Consider the following 18,682-nt stretch of genomic DNA (forward strand, 5'->3'; position numbering starts at 1 on the left):
TGGTACTCACACTGCTTGGGTGGCTGCTACGAGAACTGAGCTGAGAGATTCATAGAGCTGCCTCCTCCCATCCCAGCACTTCATTCCTGAAGGCTCCTTTGAACGTACACTCTTTTGACCAGTTAATAAACTCATCCATTTGGAAATACTCCCTCTTATGCCTGATACTTCATTCAATGCGGTGTCACTCATTTGATGATGGAGTTCCCCTGTCCCTGTACTCACTGGCAGCTGACCTTCACTTATGGAAAACACACCGACATGGTCATAAGATATCACCTTTATCCATACAGCCACTAAGTTTAGAACTTAGTGCAGTTCTACTCAGTTGCCTACAACAAATGCCAGCCCTATTACTCTGCAGCTTCCCAAACCCCTTTCCCCTCCCCAAATCCTTCCAAACGCTGCAGCACCACGAGCAGACTCAGATGATGCCAACACTGGGAAAGCTCTTTGGAGAACACCTGAAGCTCTTCCCAGCCCTTTCGTCCATGGAGCTCTCCAGGCATCAGGTCAGGCCCCACATAATCACTGAAGGGTTCGGGTTGGAAGGCGCCACTCGACATCATTTGCACAACCACAGCAGAGTCACCTAGAGCGGGTTGCTCAGGACCGTGTCTGAGGACAGAGGCTCCACAGCCTCTCTGGGAAAACCGTTGCAGTGTTGCACCACCACCATATTTCAATTTGTCCTCATTGTGTCCCATTCTGTCACTGGATTCCACAGATACAAGTCTGGCTTGTCTTCTTTACCCCACCTACCTCCAATCAGCTGTTTATACATTTTAACAAGCCTGCTCTTCTTCAAGAAAAAATTACTAGAGCTCTCTCAGCTTCTCTTCCTATGGCACATGCTCCAGTCCCTTTCTCATCTTACCGGCCTTTTGCTGGACTTGCTCCAGAATGATCACGAAGTGCATTTGACTCCATTCATCACAATTCTTTGGGCTCAGATTCTGGTGGGTTTTTTTGCCCTGCAAAGCATTTCGGTTTGCTTCAAACTGATCTCTGAATTCCCTTTCAATCTCTCATCTCCTGCTGACCATCTCCCTCTCTAGCAGGCTTCCTGTTCCTTCTACAGTTGGAAAAAAAAATAACAACTTTGGTAGCCTTAATATCTTCTGTTAATTATTTTACAAACAATGTTTTCTATAGCCTAAGGGTGTTTTCCTATTCATCTTGCCAGACTTTATGCACCTACCTCATTTTCCTCCTGCACATAGATTTGTGAAGAGTACTTCCTTACTTCTCCTACCTCTACCAACACACTGCAGAGCCATGGTAGCTGCTATTTGGCTCCGTCATTATACATACATTTAAAGGTCAAGATCTCAGCTTGAGCTGTAATGGCACTACACTCTGTAGTGTTCTCTTCTGGACTATGCCTATTCATCTGAGTTCCAGGCATGGTGGCAAAGAACGTACCAGAGAGACCACAGCCCAAGTGCACACTAGGAATGGTCACAAACCTAAAGTACGTAAGAAGACCAGAGTGCTGGTGTTCACAAATGGCATATCCAGACAGAGCATGTGGAGAGTTCTGTTGTTCCTCTTCTCTCCTGCTGAGGACAAACCAGCCCTAGGCAGACCTCAGCTGCCAACATGTGTATGATTTAGGCAGGTAACTGCTCTTTCCCCCAAGAAGGCCTCTTAACCTGCTTTGCACCGCAGCCTTCCTGGACTACACTTTTGGAGGTGGGGGGTGAAGAGGGCAGAAGAAACAAGCAGAGCATCAAAACTTACTGTGCATCATAGATCCCCCCAAACACAAGAGCTCCTGGCACAGGAGTGCTCTCAGCTAGCCCAGAGAAAACAATCATAATTCATTTTCTTTCTAGGAGATCAGGTCCAGGATTACACTACTGATCCTTCCTTACTTCTCTTCTCTTGCACTCTCCAGTTCTGCATCTCTAGACCCCATCCCTGGCCTCTCCCCTTGATGTACTGCACACCTGCATACATGCTAACCTGCAGGAGCTCAAGGACAGAGGAGACAGGGCAAGAAACAGCTAGAGCCTCCTCACCACTTCCCATCATCCTTGGTTGCATACCAGCAATTAAAGAAAGTACAGAAAACTATTTTACATCACAAGACAATACTGTTTCTCTGGCTTTTGACTCCGCATTCCACCAGTTCTTTCACAGCCTCTCAGAAAACTCCCCTGGGCTCCAGGGTCTTGAGATCAAGCTCTGAAAGGCAGGTGGGACACCGAATGCCTGCAGCACAAGCTTTCCACTTTTAGGTCTACAGGAGCACAGACACAGTCACTACTAAGGATGGCTGTAGCCCAATGCCCAGGGAATAACCAACGTAATTTCTCATGGAGTTGCCTCTTCCACAACATCCAAGCTTTCCAAGTGAAATCAAAATGCTTTGCTTCAGATTGATTGCAGGTCATGAATGATGGGGCGATAGCTGGTTGGATTAGGAATCAGTACCACACACTGTGCTTTCCTCTGTTCCCTCCGCTCGGGTACCAAAGATGCCATGTAGTAATGGTCCCACCAAGCCTTCTTTTCACATGTCCTTATGCTCAAATTGTCCCATGTTCATTCCACACTCCCAATTTTAGTGAGTCAATTCAGGATACAACCTTAAAATGCTTTTCTCCATGATAACTAGCAGATTGCTCAGCCCTACCAACCAACACCTCACAGAACAAAACTGAACATCTTGCCAGAGAAAAGTAATAGGAAAAACCATGTTTATTTTCTTTTTTACACAAGACAAAGGGGAAAGGCAAAATGCTGCTTTGGTTTGATTCTCTCCGTATCAAACCTCAGAATATTGACTCTACAGGGAAAAAACAAAATAGAAAAAAACAGGTAAAAATCCACTCCACTTATTCAAAAAGGGACTTTCCTAGAATAAGCAGTGGTACATCAAGCCACATCACTGCAGTGGGTCGCAAACATTCCCATAATTGGTTCATGCTATTGCCACAGTAGAGTCTTTTGTTGGGCTCTTATGACCACCAACCACCATTTTATCGTCACTGTTAAGTGCCAAATTCTGCACCTTGGACACGGTAACCCCGGCTGGACGAGAGGCTGGAGAGCAGCTCTGCAGAGAGGGATCTGGGGGTTCTGGTTGACAACAAGTTGAAAATGATCCAACAGTGTCCCTGGCAGCCAAGAGTGCAAACGTCCTGCGGGCATCCAGCACAGCATTGCCAGCCGGGCAAGGGAGGTGATTGTCCCTCTCTGCTCTGCACTGGTGCGGCCTCACCTGGAGCACTGGGTGCAGGTCTGGGTGCCACACAGGATAAAAAGGACATAAAGCTACTGGAGAGTGTCCAGAGGAGGCCATGAAGTTGGTGAAGGGTTTGGAGGAGGAAACCGTATGTGAAGTGGCTAAAGTCACTCGGTTTGTTCAACCCAGAGAAGAGGAGACTGAGGGGAGATCTCATGGCAGCTACAGCTTCCTCACAAGGGGAGGAGGCAGGCACCAATCTCTTCTCTTTGGTGACCAATGACAGAGCCCAAGGGAATGTCAGGAAGATGTGCCAGGGGAGGTTTAGGTTGGACATTAGGAAAAGGTTCTTCCCCCAGAGGGTGGTGGAGCACTGGAACAGGCTCCCCAGGGAGGTGTCACGGCCCCAAGCCTGACAGTGTTCAAGAAGAGACTGGACAACACCCTCCGACACATGGTGTGAACTGTGGGGTTGTCCTGTGCAGGGACAGGAATTGGACTCAATGATCCTTGTAGGTCCCTTTCAACTCAGGACATTCTATGGTAGTGGTTTCTAGCTCACTAAGGCTTTTGTTATTTAGCCCAAAGGACCCAAAAGGAAGGAACCAGCAGAAGGAGAAACCATGCCTCACTGACCACACACCAGGCCAGGCCTGACAATTGTGCAGCTGCTTTTAAAGAAAGCAGTGAAAAAACCCCACAGAGTAGTCACAGTGAGAGTAGGGGGTGAAAACAGCATCCTTTTATACCACTGAGATCGCTGAAGAATGCTTATACTCTCAGGAAGATCTGCTGTTTCCCCAAGAAGTCTTCGTTCTTTAAGATGCTCAGTGTTGGGAGAACTGCAGACATTCAAAATCCTGAATACCTCCAGGATATACCATAAGCTGGGCTGAACAAAGAAGCAGCACTACATACATACACACACGTGGTGCCCACCACTGCAGCTTCTTCATTCCAGAGTAGTTACTTGTGCACAGACCGGCCCACCTCACACGCAGGTAGCTTTCAATCATAGCAGCACTGGGCTCCGATCAACACCAGACAGCTCAGCTCTAAGCTGTGGACACCCTCCTTGAACCCCATGGCCGTGTTCCACGAAGGACAGGGAACTGTTTTGTAAAAGTGATGGGCAATTTGTCTTTCTCATTTTTACCATCAAAGACGAGACAAATAAACCTGAGACAAACAGAGAAAAGTTGCATGCACAGTCTTTCACATTTTTGACCATTGCCTTGGCTAAACTTAGCAAATGTCACAGTGTCTGTGCTTGACCTGGGGCACAGAAGAGACCTCAGACAACTGCAGATCTAGAAATCATTTGAGTCACGCTCAGAGTACTGGTGTTCACAAATGGCATATCCAGACAGAACATGTGGAGAGGGTTGTTGTTCCTGTTCTCTCATACTGGGGGTGGGGAGGAGGCAGGGTAGAAGCAACAGGGAGGAGAACACAGGGATAAAAGAGACATTTTTAAAGAAATACTGTCCAGAAAGAGTTTTACAAGATGACTATGTAAGCTACTAAACAAGTTATTTGCTTTGGCAGGGATTGATTGGGACAACAAAAAGTAGAGAGAAAGTCCCTAACAATATTGTGGTAGCCCTGGGCAGGGGGATGATGGATTTTCTGCAGAGGTGACATTTACCAAAATACACGCTTGCTAACATATAAATATATGGTATACCAGATATGTGAAACAATATATACAAAAATACTGACATGCCCCTAATATTTTACATACATTGGATGTTCAATAGACAGCAGACTCCTATCTGCCACTGGTAGTTATTTCCAAAGTAAAAACTCTATTAAACATAATATGGTGGTACTCAAAGAGATGGGATAAGCTGATGCAGAGAGGGTCCAGAACCCAGGAGAAAAGCAATCCAGTAAAGTTAGGTCAGTCCAAGGTAACATGAATGTAGATGGTGTTTGAAGTATGGAAAACACCTCCGGTTCTGTTCTGTGAACTTGCCCATCCTGTTCTCCTATTCTTTGGACAACAAGCTCTCAAGGAGTTAAGCGCAGATTGCTCATGCTTTTCAGCATTCTCCTCTTAGGTTGTATGAGTTCCATCCCACAGTTAAATAGACAATTCTGGAGAAAAAGGCTTGTTCAATCATCTGGGAAGAAAAAAAAAAGAAAAAAAAAAAACACAACAAAAGGGTGGCACAGTTTTCTACTTTCTATTTCTTTTCATATGGACTTCTAAACTCCAGCAGTTTCCCAGCCAGCCACAAAGTGCAGTCCAGGGCAGGAAAGGCACATAAAATCTTGCTGTTCTGCTTCTAGACTCTTCTCCCACGATTTGATTAATGTCCTCTTTTCTTCTAGGACTTCTATTCCCTCCCTGACAACAACAGGGGAGGTGCCCACCTGGCTTGCTTTTGAGCTTTCTGAGAAGGAGACTCCTCGAGAAGGGGACTCCACAACCTCTCTGGGCAGCCTGTTCCAGGGCTCCGGCACCCTCCAAGCGAAGAAGTTTCTCCTCGTTTTCAGATGGAATCTTCTATGTTTCAGCCTGTCCCTGTTGCCCCTCATCCTATTGTTGGGCACTAATGAAAGGAGTCTGATCCCATCGTCCTGACACCCACTCTTGAGATATTTATAAACATTGATGAGATCCCCTTTCAGCCTTCTCTTCTCCAGTCTGAACAGACCCATCTCTCCCAGTCTCTCTACATAAGAAAGGTGCTCTACACCCCCAGTCATCTTTGTAGCCCACCACTGGACTCTCTCCAGTAATTCCTTCTCCTTCTTGTATTGGGGAGCCCAGAACTGGACACAGTACTCCAGATTTGGCCTCACCAGGACAGAGTAGAGGGGGAGGAGAACCTCCCTTAACCTGCTGATCACACTCTTACTGCACTCCAGGATACCATTAGCCTTCTTGGCCACAAGGGCACATTATTGACTCATGATCAGCGTGTTGTCCACCAGAACTCCCAAGTCCTTCTCTGCAATGCTGCTTTCCAGCAGGTCTGCCCCTAACCTGTACTGGTGCCTGGGCTTATTCCTCCCCATGTGCAGGACCCTATACTTGCTCTTGTTAAACTTCATCAGGTTCCTCTCTGCCCAGTCCTTCAGCCTGTCCGGGTCTCACTGAATGGAAGCACAGGCTTCTGGTGCGTCAGCCCTTCCACCCAGTTTGGTATCATCAGCAACTTGCTCAGATGCACTCAGTTTCTTCATCCAGGTCACTGATGAACAGGTTGAACGGGACTGGACCTAACTCTGATCCCTGGGGAACTCCACTAACTACAGGACTCTGCACCGTTGATCACAACCCTCTGAGTTCTGTTATCCAACCAGTTCATGATCCATCTCAGAACTCAAAATGCCTCACATCAAGGCTGCCACATCAGAAGACTTTTTGTGACTTTAACACAATGTTTGTTTGCTCTTTCTGCTAGAGACCATGCAGTTTGCCACTGGCAGGATAATGCAGTGAATATCTCCCTCCTGGCCAGACTAGAAGGAGAAGACCTAAGAATTATCAGTTAGGAGGTTCAGAGTTGGGCTTGAAGGTGCCATTGTTCAGTCTGGGAGAACAACTTGTTAAAATTATGGCAGGTTACTCAAGTGGCTGTTTGAAAGAAATGCCCACTGTGGATAAATTTCTGCACTTCTTTTCCTGAGAATGTGGTTTGTACATGGAATCCTCCTGAATGAAACACGACCATCTTCATTTTTATTTCAGTGCATGGAAAACTGCAGAAAGGCTTATTAACAAGAACTCTGTCAAAATATACTCTAAAATAACCACAGGGAAGGCTCAAGTTTCCTTACAGGTTACCTGCATTCTTTAGATATGAACATGAACAGTAGGCTCTACGGTTTTAAAGCAGTGCTGACCGGCTCTCCTGATGGCAAGGTACAATCCAGAAGACAGAGTGATGTTAGAGGACCCTAGAAGTGACCTGCAGAAGCAGTAGCATGTGTCTTTTTTTAACACATGTATTTCTCTGGATTTCTTGGCAGGAAGGCCTTAAATCATGAACTTTCTGAAGTTTTCAGCGAGATGTGTGATGTGGATGTTAACCACCTTATGTCTGGGAAAGACTACACAATTGATTTGCAGGCAACCAGCTGCTAAATCACATGAGGATTTAGGGCAGCATGGTACTGTAGGAAAAGATGCCTGCAAACCTGATGTCTGCTAGAGAGTTGCCTATGATTGGTCATCTCCACCAGTGGCATAGGCAGGACTTCCTAATGACAAAGGATCACTTAGGAGAAGGAACACTACTGAGAACACATCAATGGTCCACACTGCCTGGACACTGGTTACCAGTGGAGTCTCCCAGGTCTCTGTCTCGGGTCCTACAGCATTTAATATCTTTATCAGTGGCTCGGAAGAGGATCTAGACGGCGACCTTTCTGGTTTTGTAGATGACAGGAAACTGTGGTGATGAAGTTGGTGTGATCAAGTGCACGGCTTCTGTTCAGCTGGACCTCGGCAGGTCTAAGGAAGGAACATCATGAAATTCAACAAGGACAAATGCCACCAGAACAGAATGCACAGGGAAGCTGTGAAATATTCTTTCTGGAGGCTTTCAAGACCCAGCAAGATGACACCTGGAACAACATAGTCTGAGTTCAGTGTTGACCACACCTTGAACAGGATTAGAGATGTACTGATCTCCCCTCCATCCAGGACGTTTCTGTGTGAGTACGACTGCTTGTGCACATGGCCTGGGTGACTTGCCACAAGGAGAAGGGGAGATAGGTCCCAGGTCATTCTTCGGGGAATAAGGGAGGAATCAGAGGAATTGCTGGAGGTCTCCTGGAGAGCATGGAATAGCACCGAGGTGTGGGTGAGGAGGGTGTCAGGATTGCTGCTACCACTCCCAGGGAACTGTGAAGGAGGAGTGGGTACCAGATTGAATGAACAGCCATTTCACTCCTTGCCAACTCAGCCTTGTGCAAACATGACTAAATGTATGGGTCACAAATTGCAGCAGACCACTGAATGTCCAGTATCCAATTTTGTACTCACACAAGTGCCCAAACACTTTATTTCAATGTTGCTTCATCCTATATAATTTTCTATTGCTGGTAAACTTGAAAAAGAGATACCTACATCAGGTCAAAATGTATGTGGGGAAAACTTCTCCCATATGGATTTTCTGTTTCTCACAAGAAGGCTCTAGTTACCCCTTGCCTACCTTAACAAAGTGCTTCTCATCTTCTCTTTCCTTGAGAATACCTTTTTCGGAACAGAAAAAATTGTCAGTAAAGTCTACTTTCCATTTTGGATGTGCCTATTGGTAACATTGATTGAGGTGCCCTTAAACATGGTCAACCAGAAGTCTGAAAACTTCAGAGCACCTGGATGCTCCAGTCCAAAGCTGGTGGGGCTGCACAGAACTGTCTCTGCACCTCCCTGGCACTGGGGCAGTGGCTGGGGCTGTGGTTATGAAGTCAGAAAGAGGAAACAAAGGCTGATACTAAGGAGTGGGGTTGCCTTAGCATGATCACAGAGGTGAGGAGAATTAGACTGGCTAGGCTGGAGAGTAGGGACTTGGGAGAGAAATAACCCCTCTGTTGCACTGCATGGCCTCATATGCAGGGGATCTGTGGGTTACAAATGCACAGAGAAAGAAGGTGCCCCATCTCCTTTTTTTTCATTTGTGGTGTGGTGGGAGGGAAACTTGGCTCTACATTACTTCTGTTTATCATTTGTGATGTATATAGCATAGTACCTGGTTCATGACCAGCATCTCTGAAAATGAGTCAACAGAGAAATTTCAAGCTCCTATGGTGTTAAAGATTCTGTCGTTTGGGGTTTTTTTTGGTTTTTTGGGTTTTTTTAATGCAGGCTGTCCTCCTGTAATGTCTTCTCTTGTTTTGTAGGAAGACCAATCCTAACAAAGCATCCTGATTTCATTATTGGTTTTCTTTTCATTATTATAAAGGCAGACACTGTCTCCTCTAAGGACATCTTTCTTCTTTAATTGTTTTACTCTGGTCTTTCTCCTAGGGAAAAGCAGATGCCACATAGCAGTGTGACAGTGCTGTCTAGGACAGCACAGCCGGACACCTATTTCACTAAATAAACGAAGAACGCTTGAAAAGGGTAAAAACTTTTGCAAGTGAGACCCATACTTTGGTTAACAGTGGAAATGACATGAAGAATTCGTGTTGTTTTTTATGTGTTAGCCTAAAACTTAACAACATACATAGTGTGGATGTGGTGGGGATCATCATGCTACATGTCATTTGAAGGCAGTTTCCACAACATCTGCCTGAAGGTTACCTGTACCCTCAGAACATCCTTTTATGCCTTAGCCAAAATCTGAATTTCTCTGTGGTTCTCCCAGTACAAAGTGAAATGGTTAGGACTCTTGTCATTGCTTTGATGTTATTCCATGTATTGAAAAAGATGCCAAAGTCATCTTTCCTCCTTTGCTCACAGCTTCTAGCCTTTTCAGATAGCACTAGTTCCACAGCTACTTCTTGCATTTCTGTTGAGGGCTATAGCATAGCCCACATTCAGAAGACTATGCCTGTAGTTTTGGTGGTCAGATACGATTTATTTTGGCAGATGGTCATCACATCTTCAGCAGCTGGTTCCATAAGAAAGCTCAGTAGTGAGCTTTTTACCTCAAAAAGAAGTGCAGCAGTCATCTGGCCTTGAGTCACCTCTAGACTGACACCCAACTGTGTACCTGAGAATGACACCTGACATACAAAGGAATGTCTTTCCCTGAGGGCTGCCAAGGCATATTATATGGCATCTTCTTATGGTGGTACTCACAGATATGCTTAAGCATGTGGCCTGTTCATTAGGATGTGCCTGCTGAAAGTTTCTCTTTTTCTGCAGCCTTTGTTTCCTTATTGGAGAACTGTGAGACACCTACTGGTATAGCAGAAGTAGTGACTCCAGAAGAAACAGTTGAAAACAATTGCTTCCTGGATGCTATCTTAGCAACAGAAGTCATGAAAGTGCCTTTTTTGTCCCTAATCAGAGGCCTTCAACCACAGACATTCATACACTTTTCTTCCCACCACATCATCCACTTCCCTAATCTGCACTTCATCAGTTTGTCCATGACTGTTAAGGGGGACAGTGTCAGAAGCTTTGCTAAAATCCAGATACACAGCAGTGATGCATCTGTGGCATTTATTAGTAATCTTCATCATCAAACACAAATTTAGACTTTGTGGCTAAATTTCATTGCACGTTTTGTGCAAAGTAAGAAAGAAAACACAACACCATCCAGACAAACAAAATAACTGCTCACAAATCAAGCTAACCGGCTTGTGTATCTTCTTGCCTTTTACCTCTGCCAGTTTGAACTACTGACACACATAAAAGACCTACATATTCTTCTTTGGTTTATTACAGATCTGATTCTTTCTGTTTTGAACATGCTTTTGTTGGAGAAACACAGCACGGTAAACAGATCCTAGGTTTGCATGACTGGGTACAATCTTACCTTCAGGAAAAGCACAGTCAAATTGACCACCAGGGATATGTTGCTCGGAAGAACAAAACCAGGGTAAGAACAAGCAGGGTGCCTTTGCAAATAAGACAAAAGGATCCAGAGCTAAAAGCTGTGGTAATGAGTCAAGGCCTAATGATGCAATCATAGGCTCAACTGCTTTGAATCTACTTTGCCCAGCTGTACATAAGTAGAAGACTTACTAGCATGCCCTCAAGTCCATCCTCTTTTTTCACAAAAACTATTTTAAAATGTAGAGCCAGTGTTTACAGAATTGCAATACTGATGGAGCTTGAGATAAATGATCATGTATGCTCCAGAGAGCAGGGAAAAGGCTGTGCTCCAGCTATAGCACACTGACACAGCAAGGATGACTGAATCTTGTAACACTCTCAAAAATCTGGGGTTCAAAAGTGTGTGTTTCTGGTCACAGCTGTGTTGGCATTTTTTCTGTTGTTTCGCTTCTGCTTTCAGCTGGACAAAGATGACTGAGTTTTGAGCATCCAGTTCAGATGGAATGGCCTGGTCATGTCAGTTGGAAGCACCTTTATTAGTATCAGCCCGGAGGTCGAATTTGTCCATTACACCATCATTTTCCTGCTGGCTGAGGAAAGAGCCACATGTGAGACCGTAAAGATAGAGGTATACGAGGTACAGATGGTTGTTTGCTGCCATGGGCACCACATTAGAACAGCATATCTGGTACTCCTCAGCACTCCTCAGTGAAGATTAGTAGTTAGAGTGATCAGGAAACTTTTTTTTTTGTCGGGGGGACATGGGACCAGATGCCAGAATAAGTTGATGTGTTGTTTCACATGACTCATTTTTAGTAGAAAATGGATGATTCACTCCCTTTCAGTTTGCAGTGGTGTGTTTCATCAATAGTGTGCCATGGCTCAGTGTCTGACAAACCTGGAAACATACTGCTGCTCATATTAAAGGCTGGATCAAACTTATGTCAGCCTTCCTTTTTGCATGGTAACACTGCACTTTTCAGCACATAAAGGAATTCAGGAAAACGACATATTAAAATTTAATTAATTTCAAATGCATCTTACAATTACACTGCCCTGGACATGCAGGAAGCATGTTCTGATGTGAGAATGGCCATCAGATCAACAGCAGGTCTTCCACTGCATCAGATTTGCCCAGGTTTTTTAGAAGCCACAGCTGGCTTTCTCTCACCTAACGTTAAAGTCCCTGGTATAGACACCTGTGTTCCTATTACAGGCAGTGATGCCTGCAGCCACTTATCTGCTTGTGTAATCAGCATTACGGTTAGACAAATGCATGACTAGATCCCCAGTGACAATAAGATGATGTCACTGGAGACATGGGTTCTGATCCTGGGCCTGGTCACTGGTCCTTCTGCAAACATTGGTGTTTGCCTGTGTTCTTCCACAATGTGTTCAGTACTTGAAAGGAAGATCATGATTTTCCTTCTCACACTATTGCAGGAACAGGTAGACGCTGAGATCCTCTGAGTGTGTGACAAGGACTGGTTAGGTACTCACATGCCACAAAGATTTCTGTAACAATACAAGGGTCTTCACCCACACTGGTAAAAGAACTGCTTTTGTCTATTTGTTTCTCTGAAGAGAAGCAGAAAATCAGCCTATTGCTATGGAATATGAAACAATAGAGAAGATCATTTGAAACAAAGTGTCTCTGGAAAGCAAGAAAATCTTTACACATAGCCGAGTGGGATTTTAAAATATTTTCCATTTCTTAAAGTCATTTTCATATACTCCCCATATATTTCACCAGCTGTAATAATCTTTACCACTGGAGGAATTTGGTCCTAAATTCGTCTAAACTGTGTCCTATAGCACTGGCTGGCATTTATTTACATACTTAGAAACATTACACGCAGCAAGGAAAGGGTTCCTACAGATGTTGACACTATACGAGAGGCATTTCAGACCTGACACAATTAAGAGAAGAGACATAGAGGAGCAACTGATAGGCACCAGTGAACGAGATCACCCTTCCCTGCAGCATCAAGGGCTACTGAAGGATAGTAAGAGAGACCAAATTCAGCTTCTGGTGTATAACTGAAGCATGTATTATCTGAGGCAGATATTAGAATTAGTATAAAAATCACTGAGATCACTGAGCTGTCACACAGACTACCTGCTAGAAACCAACTCTGTGGAAGGCACTCAGTTTCCTTCAGGTTGGAAAACTTTCCTGCAGCAGGTCACATTACAGGCTTTGACTGCTCTTCAGAGTCCTTCTTCATCTGTGCAAATGTGGCAGGGCAGAACTGAGAATACAGCTGAGCCAGCAAAGCCTGGGACGTGATCTCTAGCCTTGCATCGTGGCTCAGTTTGTTCCATACATGCACTGCGTAGGTGTTCCTAAGGAGATTGTGAAGCTCCGAGGAGCCGATTGCTTCAAACAATTTCTTCCACTCTTCCCATGGAATAGGATAAAGAGCCTCAGGGGGAAGAGCACTCACTCCTTTGCAGATCATACCACTTTGGATATTACTGATAGAGCACAACTTTTTGAAGACACGTGTTAAGAGTTCTGGGCCCTGGTGTGCCCAGATCCACCCATTGTAGTTATCCACAAAGTCCTGCATGCAAAGCTCCATGAACTCATGCTTGGGTTTGAAAGATAAGAAGGCTCCATTCAGTACATTCTGAGACTGGAGCCCAAGGGCATTGGTGAGGTTCTTCAAGTTCTTCAGCACAATGAAGTCTGTGTCCAGGTAGATGCCACCAAATTTCCACATGATGGTAATTCTGCAGGCATCAGACAGGACGGGTAAGAAATAAGGTTCCTTCTGGTGCTCAGGCTGTGAGTACCACTTTGCCAGAGGTGTTCCTGAGAAAAGCTCTGCCAAGTCCAGGGGCTGGATCTCCACGTTGGGGAAGCGGCTCAGCAATGAGAATGCCCAGTGGCTGGGCAATGAGACATTCCCCTTTGCCAGGCCTTTCATGAGCACCGCAACCCGTGTCTCAGGGTGCGCCCGGGCCGCTGACTCCACAGAGCATGTGAACAGGTAACTCGGGTTAATTCGCTCAGAGGTCTCCACAAAAAACACATCCCCTGGGGAAGCTGGGGGACCACCAGGAATGGTGTGGGGAGGAAAAGTCAAAAACTCTTCAGACCTGTTCTGTGTGGGTGAGCTGTAGAACTGACCCTCAGCGTCCTTCCCAGTTCTCTGATAGAACATGACAGAGGCAACAAGCAGAAATGAAATGGTGAGGATAAACAGAGCCCCAGGCCTGTGGCTCGGCAGCACTGTGGTCAGTTTTGGCAGGTAGTTGGACATCCTGGGCAGTCTCGCTCCCGTCAGAGCCTGCTCTCCCAGCACAGCCGTTGTGATCTGAAGGGGAGGAAAGAAGAAAAAGACATTGACAGGAAAGGCAGCAGAGCTCGAGCCTTGGGAAATTGCCACGGTAGAGGAGAACTCTCCTTCCTTCACCCCAGCTTAAACTATGCCTTTTGGTCATTTCTGAAACAGTCTCCTGGCTTCTCCATATTGCCACAGGACCTTCAGGTCCCAGATCAGAAGCCACTGCCCAACTCTGGATCCCTCTCGTCCAGTCACAAAAGAAGGACAAGTCTCTCCTCTCAGCATATCAGATACCAAGTCTGATCTTCAGTTCTCTCCATGTACATTTTCCATGTATATTATCCATGTAAGTTGTGCTTGCCACTTGGAATGATACACAGCATTGAACACACAAATGGCACACCTGCATGGTGGTGCACCACAAACTCTGGGAACAGCATATGAGACCTTATTTAACATCTTCTAGAATTTCAGGTCATTTTGAACATGAAACATGTGCAAAGATCCCTAGGACAAGGAAACAGGAATGCTCCTTCTGAATGTTCCTGCAGCTCTATCAACAGACATTGTGTGCAACTGCTGCCCTGATGGGAGTTTTTTTCTTGTGATGAGTTCTTTCTACTGACACACAACCTGTCCTTCCCCAAAACCAAACAAAATACTAAAACCCCGATGCTTTCATCAGTTCCTATCAAGAGGCCTCAGTCTCCCAGGCTGTTGAACCAGCAGTTGCTGCCTTTTGAAATCAGATGCCCTCCCCACTACAGGGAGCCTAGCTCACTATAGCATAGCAGAATGGATGGAGAATGGGAAGGGAATTGATACAAAGCAGCTTTGATGGCAGATGCAAATGATAAGGACAAGAACTGCCAAGGTAAGGAGAAGAGGCTGCACTGGGAAGCGGTTGAGTCACTGTCCCTGGAGATACTGAAAACACACATAGATGTGACACTTAGGGACATGGTTTACTGGTGGACTTGGCACTGTTGGATTTTCAGTCAGACTCGATGATCCTAAAGGTCTTTTCCAAACAAAATTATTCTACGATTGTAAGATATATCCCACCTATCTCTGCTCCATTTCCAAATCCAAATCCTCATGCTCCAGAACAGACAGCTTCAGGAAACAGCAAAAAGCTTTAATCTTTAACCAAACAGCCAGTGAACAGGACAGAAAATCCAGCTGGCACAATGCCATTTGTATTTCATCCCACCCCTGGTTACTGCAACTGGGTTACAGACTAATCTCTCCATGTAGCCAGAAAATGACTTTTGAGCTGCACTGGGGGGTTTCCAAATGCAACAGCACAGAGCCACCGCTCTCCATGAGGCACTGGGGCTTCGGGAACAGAGGAGAGGCAGCCAATACACAAATAATCAGCTCTGGATTCCCAGAACATTTTCTCCTCCTGCAGAGAAGTGATAGCAAAAAAAAAAAAAAAATTTTTGCTTTTTGCATAGCTATTTCCCTCTCTCTCCACACCATAGCCTCTTGAATCCCATCAATAATTTTTAGCTTGATAAGCTACAGAGGAGAAAGCAGGTACAGGCTTAAGGGAACAGAGCCTTTGGCTGAAGAGACATCATGAAAGCACAGCTCTAATCTAACGGTGAGCAAGCTGCAATGTTACATGCATATTTTCAGTAAGAGGAGGAACTTCCACCACAAGCACACTTCTGTATATTTAGAAGTACACTGCTGCTTTCGTAGCGGATAAGAGGACATTTATGATGCTGCAATAGCCAGTCCATTTGTTTCACAAAACAAACACAGGAAATCTATCTCTCTTCCTTCCCCCGAAATCGCAAGTGCCATTGCACAGCAACAGCAAATACTACCCACCTGTCTCTACTTTCAAGACACCACAGAAGTCACCACTCAGCTGGACCAGGTCGGTGTTTCTCAGAGCACCTATAACTCTAGGAGCTGGCACTTCCTTTTGCTGAAAAGAAATGCTGAGAGACGGACCCTGAACACATGGAAGAAACAGGCAGATCAATGTGGATGTGACATCACACTTTCAGTTCATGCAGTGGCTGATACAAGGTTCCTGCAGCTGTGCTGTGAGGAAACCATCCAATTAGAAATGCACCACCAAAAACAAACATGCAAACAAGCAAAAAAAAAAAAGGAAATTGAAACCCAATTATTGCTACACATTAAGCTTTATGCTGTGGTGGGAAACCAGTTGCTGTTTTGTGTTCTACTCTTTGCTAACACTCTCCGTTACTCACTCTGCTTGGGTGGCTGCCACGAGAACTGAGCTGAGAGATTCATAGAGCTGCCTCCTCCCATCCCAGCACTTCATTCCTGAAGGCTCCTTTGAACGTACACTCTTTTGACCAGTTAATAAACTCATCCATTTGGAAATACTCCCTCTTATGCCTGATACTTCATTCAATGCGGTGTCACTCATTTGATGATGGAGTTCCCCTGTCCCTGTACTCACTGGCAGCTGACCTTCACTTATGGAAAACACACCGACATGGTCATAAGATATCACCTTTATCCATACAGCCACTAAGTTTAGAACTTAGTGCAGTTCTACTCAGTTGCCTACAACAAATGCCAGCCCTATTACTCTGCAGCTTCCCAAACCCCTTTCCCCTCCCCAAATCCTTCCAAGCACTGCAGCACCATGGGCAGACTCAGATGATGCCAACACTGGGAAAGCTCTTTGGAGAGCACCTGAAGCTCTTCCCAGCCCTTTCGTCCATGGAGCTCTCCAGGCATCAGGTCAGGCCCCACATAATCACTGAAGGGTTCGGGTTGGAAAGCGCCACTCGACATCATTTGCACAACCACAGCAGAGTCACCTAGAGCGGGTTGCTCAGGACCGTGTCTGAGGACAGAGGCTCCACAGCCTCTCTGGGAAAACCGTTGCAGTGTTGCACCACCACCATATTTCAATTTGTGCCCATTGTGTCTCATTCTGTCACTGGATTCCACAGAGAAGAGTCTGGCTTGTCTTCTTTACCCAACCCACCTCCAATCAGCTGTTTATACACTTTCACAAGACATCTCCCAAACCTGCTCTTCTTCAAGAAAAAATTACCAGAGCTCTCTCAGCCTGTCTTCCTATGGCACGTACTCCAGTCTCCTTCTCATCTTACTGGCCTTTTGCTGGACTTGCTCCAGTATGTCCATGTCTCACTTTAACTGGGAAGCCCAGAGTTGGAGCACTACTCCAGATCTGTGTAACCCACGCTGAGGGCAAGGATTGCTCCCCTTGACTTTGCAGGTAATGCTCTATGTAACGCAGCCCAGCACAGATCCCTGGAGTGTACCACCAGTTACTGGCCTCCACCTGGACTTTGTGTCACTCATCACATTGCTTCCAGTCCAGAAATTGTCAGTTCTCCAATCTACCTCACTGTGTTTACTCAGTCTACTCTTCATCAGTATTTCTACAAGGTTGTTATGGAGACTGTGTCAAAAGCCTTACGAAAGTTACCATCAACAATACCCAGTGTTCTTTCCTTGTCCACTGAGCTGATCATTTCATCATAGGAGGCTGTCATTTTAGCCAGGTATGAGTTCACCTTTGTAAAACTATGCCCCCTACTCCTAATCACCTTCTTATTGTTAATATATTTGCTGGTGACTTCCAGGAGGATTTCCTTCATCACCTTCTCAGTCTCACAATGACATCAGCCAGCTTCTGCAGCACTTGGTGATGCATGCCATCAGATTCCATCATCTGTCTGTTCAGTCAGTCCTGATATGTTTTCCATGGACATGGTGACGTGCAAGAGGGTGTGGCATTTGTGGCCCACAAGGAGGTAGTGTAGAGTAACATCCCCATGTTCCTCTTACCTGTAGCTAGGTGCAGAAATTAATTTTCATAGTGTTACAGAATTGTTTAGTTTGGAAATGACCTTTAAGATCATGAAGTCCAACTATTAACCTAGCACTGTCAAGTCCACCACTAAACCATGTCTCTAAGCACCTCATCTACAGATCTTTTAATTACCTCCAAGGATGGTGTCACAACCACTTACCTGGAAAGCCTATTCCAAGGCCTGACAACCCTTACTGTGAATAAATTTTTCCAATATCCAATGTGAACCTCCCTGGTGCAAATTGAGGCTCTTTCCTCTCATCCTATCACTTGCTACATGGGAGAAGAGACCAACGCGCACCCTGCTACAAAGTCCTTTCTGGTAGTTGTTGAGAGCCATAAGGTCTCTCCTCAGCCTCTTGTTCTCCAGTCTAAACAACCCCAGTTCCCCCAGCCACTCTTCATAAGACTTGTGCTCCAAACCTCTTACCTCTTACTCATCACCCTCCTCTGAACTCTCTCCAGCACCTCAATGTCTTTCTTACAGTAAAGGGCCCAAAACTGAACAGAGTATTCAAGGTGGGGCCTCACCAGCATTGAGTACAAAGGGACAATCAGTTCCCTAGTCCTCCTGGCCACACTATTCCTGATACAAGCCAGAATGCTGCTGGCCTTTTTGGCCACCTGGGCACACTGCTGGCTCATGTTCAGCTGGCTGTCAGTCAACATCCCCAGATCCTTTTCCCCCAGGCAGCTTTCCAGCCACCCTTCCCCAAGCCTGTACCGTTGCATGGGGTTGTTGTGACCCAAGCGCAGGACCCAGCACTTGGCCTTCTTGAACCTCATGCCACTGCCCTCAGCTCATCTATCCAGCGTGTCCAGATACTTCTGTAGAGCCTTGCTACCCTTGAGCAGATCAAGAGTCCCACCCAAATTGGTGTCATTTGCAA

General features: G+C 45.6%; 1 protein-coding gene and 1 pseudogene across 2 annotated transcripts in view; one reads left to right on the top strand and one right to left on the bottom strand.

Annotated features, from left to right (window-relative positions):
• The first annotated feature begins 1,406 nt into the window (after positions 1-1,406).
• On the top strand, positions 1,407-11,370 carry LOC136101963 (poly(U)-specific endoribonuclease-like; annotated as a pseudogene).
• The window catches only part of LOC136105264 (lactosylceramide 4-alpha-galactosyltransferase-like), a 32,317-nt gene continuing 23,940 nt past the window's right edge, over positions 10,306-18,682 (bottom strand). The window contains exons 2-3 of one of the 2 annotated variants that reach the window (XM_065844961.2): positions 15,794-15,920; positions 10,306-13,981 (exon numbers count right to left, since the gene is read on the bottom strand). In XM_065844961.2, the coding sequence (XP_065701033.2) occupies positions 12,845-13,927 (1,083 nt within the window). In that variant the 5' untranslated portion in view covers positions 13,928-13,981; positions 15,794-15,920 and the 3' untranslated portion in view covers positions 10,306-12,844. The remainder of the gene's footprint in view (positions 13,982-15,793; positions 15,921-18,682) is intronic. The other variant, XM_065844970.2, reaches the window with a different exon arrangement.

Source organism: Patagioenas fasciata, chromosome 1 (genome assembly GCF_037038585.1).
Source record: "Patagioenas fasciata isolate bPatFas1 chromosome 1, bPatFas1.hap1, whole genome shotgun sequence".
Lineage (NCBI taxonomy): Eukaryota > Metazoa > Chordata > Aves > Columbiformes > Columbidae > Patagioenas > Patagioenas fasciata.